Consider the following 3,440-nt stretch of genomic DNA (forward strand, 5'->3'; position numbering starts at 1 on the left):
GCCGGAGTCTTCTGGCTGAGAAGACAAGGGCTAGAGCCAGCTTCTCAATGCTCGAATATCGAAGCTCGGTATTCTGTAATGTTTTGCTAGTAAAATAGATCGGGAACTGCTGCTTTTTACTTTCTGCAACAAGAGCGGAGCTTACAGCCCAGTTAGTGACAGATAAATATAAGAATAATGGTTTCCCTTGAAGGAGGGTTTGTAAAATTGGTGGTTTTGAAAGAGTTTCTTTGATAATTGTGAATGCTTGTTCGGAATCATCAGTCCATTGGAAAGCTTTTTTCTTTTTTAAAGCTTGGAAAAAACATAAAGACTTAGAAGCTAGACAGGGTAAGAATCTAGAGAGCGCAACGAGTCTCCCTGTTAACCGCTGGACTTCTTTGATGGTTTGTGGGCTTGTCATGTCTAAAACAGCTCGGCATTTTTTTGGATTCACCTCAATAACTCGGCTAGTGAGCATGAAGCCGAGAAATTTGCCGCTCTGGACGCTAAATGCGCACTTCTCGGGATTCAACTGCATGTTGTATTTTCTGATTTGACCGAAGATTTCTGTGAGGTCATCAAGGTAATTGTTGCCGACCTTTGTCTTGGCGACCATATCGTTAATGTAGATCTCAATGTTCCTGCCGATCTGCTTGGCGAAGACTTTGTCCATTAGGCGTTGGTATGTTGCACCTGCATTCTTAAGGCCAAATGGCATGACTTTAAAACAGTAGTTTCCATATTCAGTAATAAAGGCTGTCTTATTTTGATCGAATGGATGCATTTGGATATGGTTATAGCCAGAATATGCATCTATAAAGCTAAGTTTTTCATAACCAGATGCATTATCAACTAGACAATCAATAGATGGAAAATGATATGAATCTTTGGGGCATGCTTTGTTAAGATCGGTGAAATCAACACACATGCGCCATTTACCGTTATGTTTTTTTACCATGACGACATTCGCCAGCCATGTTGTGAATCTGATTTCCTGGATGAAGCCAGCGTTGATCAGCTTCTTGGTTTCTTCCAGGGAGGCTTGTTTTCGGTCGTGGCCGAGGTTCCTCTTTTTCTGTGCTATAGGTCGGACGGACGGATCTAATGCCAGCTTATGGGATATGATGGATGGATCAATGCCTGGCATATCAGCTGGAGTCCAAGCAAACAGGTCAGCATTTTGTTGTAAAAATGCTCGGAATGAGGCTTTCTCCTCTGATGTTAATGTGGAGCCGACGTAGGTGAATTTGTCCGGGCTTTCTGCGAAATAGATTTTATGCAAGTTCTCTGTCAGGGTTGGTCGCTCGAGGGTTCCTGGTTTGGGTCAAGGTCGGCCAAGGCCGGTAGGTCGTCTTGGTTGCCAATGTTGTGGACATGAGCCTGTATGTGTTGGTTAGGTCTTTTAAAACTGTTGTTGTAGCATTCTCTGGCTTCTCGGGCATCACTGTGAATGGTTGCAATTGTGTTATCCTGCAAAGGGAACTTAACACAGAGATAAATTGTAGAGACTATGGCGCCAAACCTGTTTAAGAAAGGTCGGCCAAGTATCAAGTTGTAAGGAATAAACAGTCAACAACTAAGTATTGAATATCTGATGTTTTTGACAAAGGAAACTCACCGAGTGTGGTTTGTAACCACACAGAGCCCATAATCGGGACTCTCTCACCTGAGAAACCAACCAGGTCTCCAGTGGAAGGTTGGAGGATGTTGGTGCTGAGTTTCATCTTTTGGAATGTGAAGTAAAAGAGGACATCGGCACTGCTTCCAGGGTCCAGTAAAACCTTTTTGATTAGGAGATCTCCGAGCTGCAAGGAAATCACGACCGGGTCATCTATATTTGTTACGTTGGTGTTATGGTCGGCCGTCTGGAATGTTATATGAGGAAAGTGTGGAAGTGTCTGCTGTTGAGTTTGATCGGCTTCTATGGAAAGCATAGCTCGGTAAGATTGCTTTCTTGCCAAGCTTGTGGCTCCTCCACCTGCAAAACCTCCGAAAATACAGTTAATAATACGTCTTGGTTGGTCCGGATGATTGGAGTTCGATCGATCTTTATCTCGGCCATGCTATGTCGCCGAGCTTTGGTCACCAGAGAATGTTCGTTGTTGTATGTGGCCGCCGATGTACTTGTCGAGGTGACCATGCCGAGCTAGTCACTCCAGAAGGTCTTTGGCGATGACACATTCGTCAGTAGTGTGTCCGTGCTTTTGGTGGAAAGAGTAGTATTTTGATCTGTCTGCGCCTTTTGAATCTGGGTAACTGCCGACTTTTCTTAGCGGCTTGATCAATTTTGAATTTAAGATCTCTTTGATGATGTCGTCATGCTTGGTATTGAACTGAGTGTAAGAGTCATATCGCGGAGTTGGTTTGAAGCTTTTCTTGTTGTCTCGTGTTTTGTCGTCGTCTCTGTATTGTGGTTTCTCTGTTTTCCGAGCTTGTTGGAGTTCTTCGATGTCAATCTGGCCTTTCGCCTTTTCACGAAACTCGGCCATAGTTTTGGGTTTGGCTACAGCAATGGTCTCCTAAAATTTTCCTGGTCGGAGTCCGCTTTTTATTGCGTGCAGTTCCACCTTGGGATGGAGATCGGGTATACTCATGGCTATCTTTGTGAAGCGCATCACGTAATCTCTAAGGGTTTCGTGCTGGCCTTGCTTGATTGTGTTCAGGTAATCGGAGTCGTGTAGGTAGATGGCCGATCCAGCAAAGTGCTCCTCAAAAGGCTTTGATAGGTCTCGAAAGCGAGAAATAGAACCTACAGGCAAAGAACAGAACCAATCAAGTGCAGGACCGTCTAAGTAAGATGGAAAACGACAACATAAAACTTTATCAGATTCACCATTTACTATCATTATGGAGGTGAACTTCTTGATGTATTTCTTCGAATCACCTAGTCCATCATAAGGGGTTAGTGTGGTCGGCAGGGTGAACCTCATGGGCAACAGGAAATTCATCACCTCGGCCATGAACGGCCCAGGGGAGCTTTCTAGGTTGTCGTCCTCGTCATCTGGCCAAGCTTCCTCATTATGCTCGGGTTGCTCTTCTTCGTGCCAGCAGTTTCAGAGACATGCGTCGGCCATGAGTTATGCTCGGCTTCTTCTGTCCGTTCTTGTCAATCATTGTTGTTTTCGATTCGGGTGTTATTCAAATTAGAAATTTGATTTGCCATTCGTTGGTTCTCTTCGGCCATGCGCTGGTTGGCTTGCCATAACTCGGTCACCATCTGAAGGAGTTCAGATGGCGTGGGTGGAAGTTGTTCAGCCATGGCTCCAAGCGAGAACGTCGAGGCCGATGATATATGGAAAGGGTTATATTCTCGGCCGACGGTGGGCACCAATTGTTCTTGTATGGATACCTGAAGGGAGAGCTCGGTCCCTGGGAATCGACGCCGAGTTGTTATCTTCGGTGCCGACCTTTGAGCCTTGTGGAAGTCCGAGCTTTACTCCGAAGGGATGTCCAAATGC

The 3,440-nt window shown here is 45.2% G+C and overlaps 1 protein-coding gene across 1 annotated transcript; it reads right to left on the bottom strand.

Moving 5' to 3' along the window:
* Positions 1–2,501: 2,501 nt before the first annotated feature.
* Positions 2,502–2,942, bottom strand: LOC148573215 (uncharacterized). Its single transcript, XM_088505715.1, has one exon. The coding sequence runs from the start codon at positions 2,940–2,942 to the stop codon at positions 2,502–2,504; it is 441 nt and encodes a 146-aa protein (XP_088361841.1).
* Positions 2,943–3,440: the final 498 nt, after the last annotated feature.

This window comes from Arachis ipaensis, chromosome B2 (assembly GCF_059453495.1).
Source record: "Arachis ipaensis isolate K30076 ecotype BB chromosome B2, ASM5945349v1, whole genome shotgun sequence".
Classification (NCBI taxonomy): domain Eukaryota; kingdom Viridiplantae; phylum Streptophyta; class Magnoliopsida; order Fabales; family Fabaceae; genus Arachis; species Arachis ipaensis.

Coding starts and splice junctions, on each gene's coding strand:
- LOC148573215 (XM_088505715.1), bottom strand. CDS start 2,942: ATGGCCGAGGTGATGAATTTCCTGTTGCCCATGAGGTTCACCCTGCCG.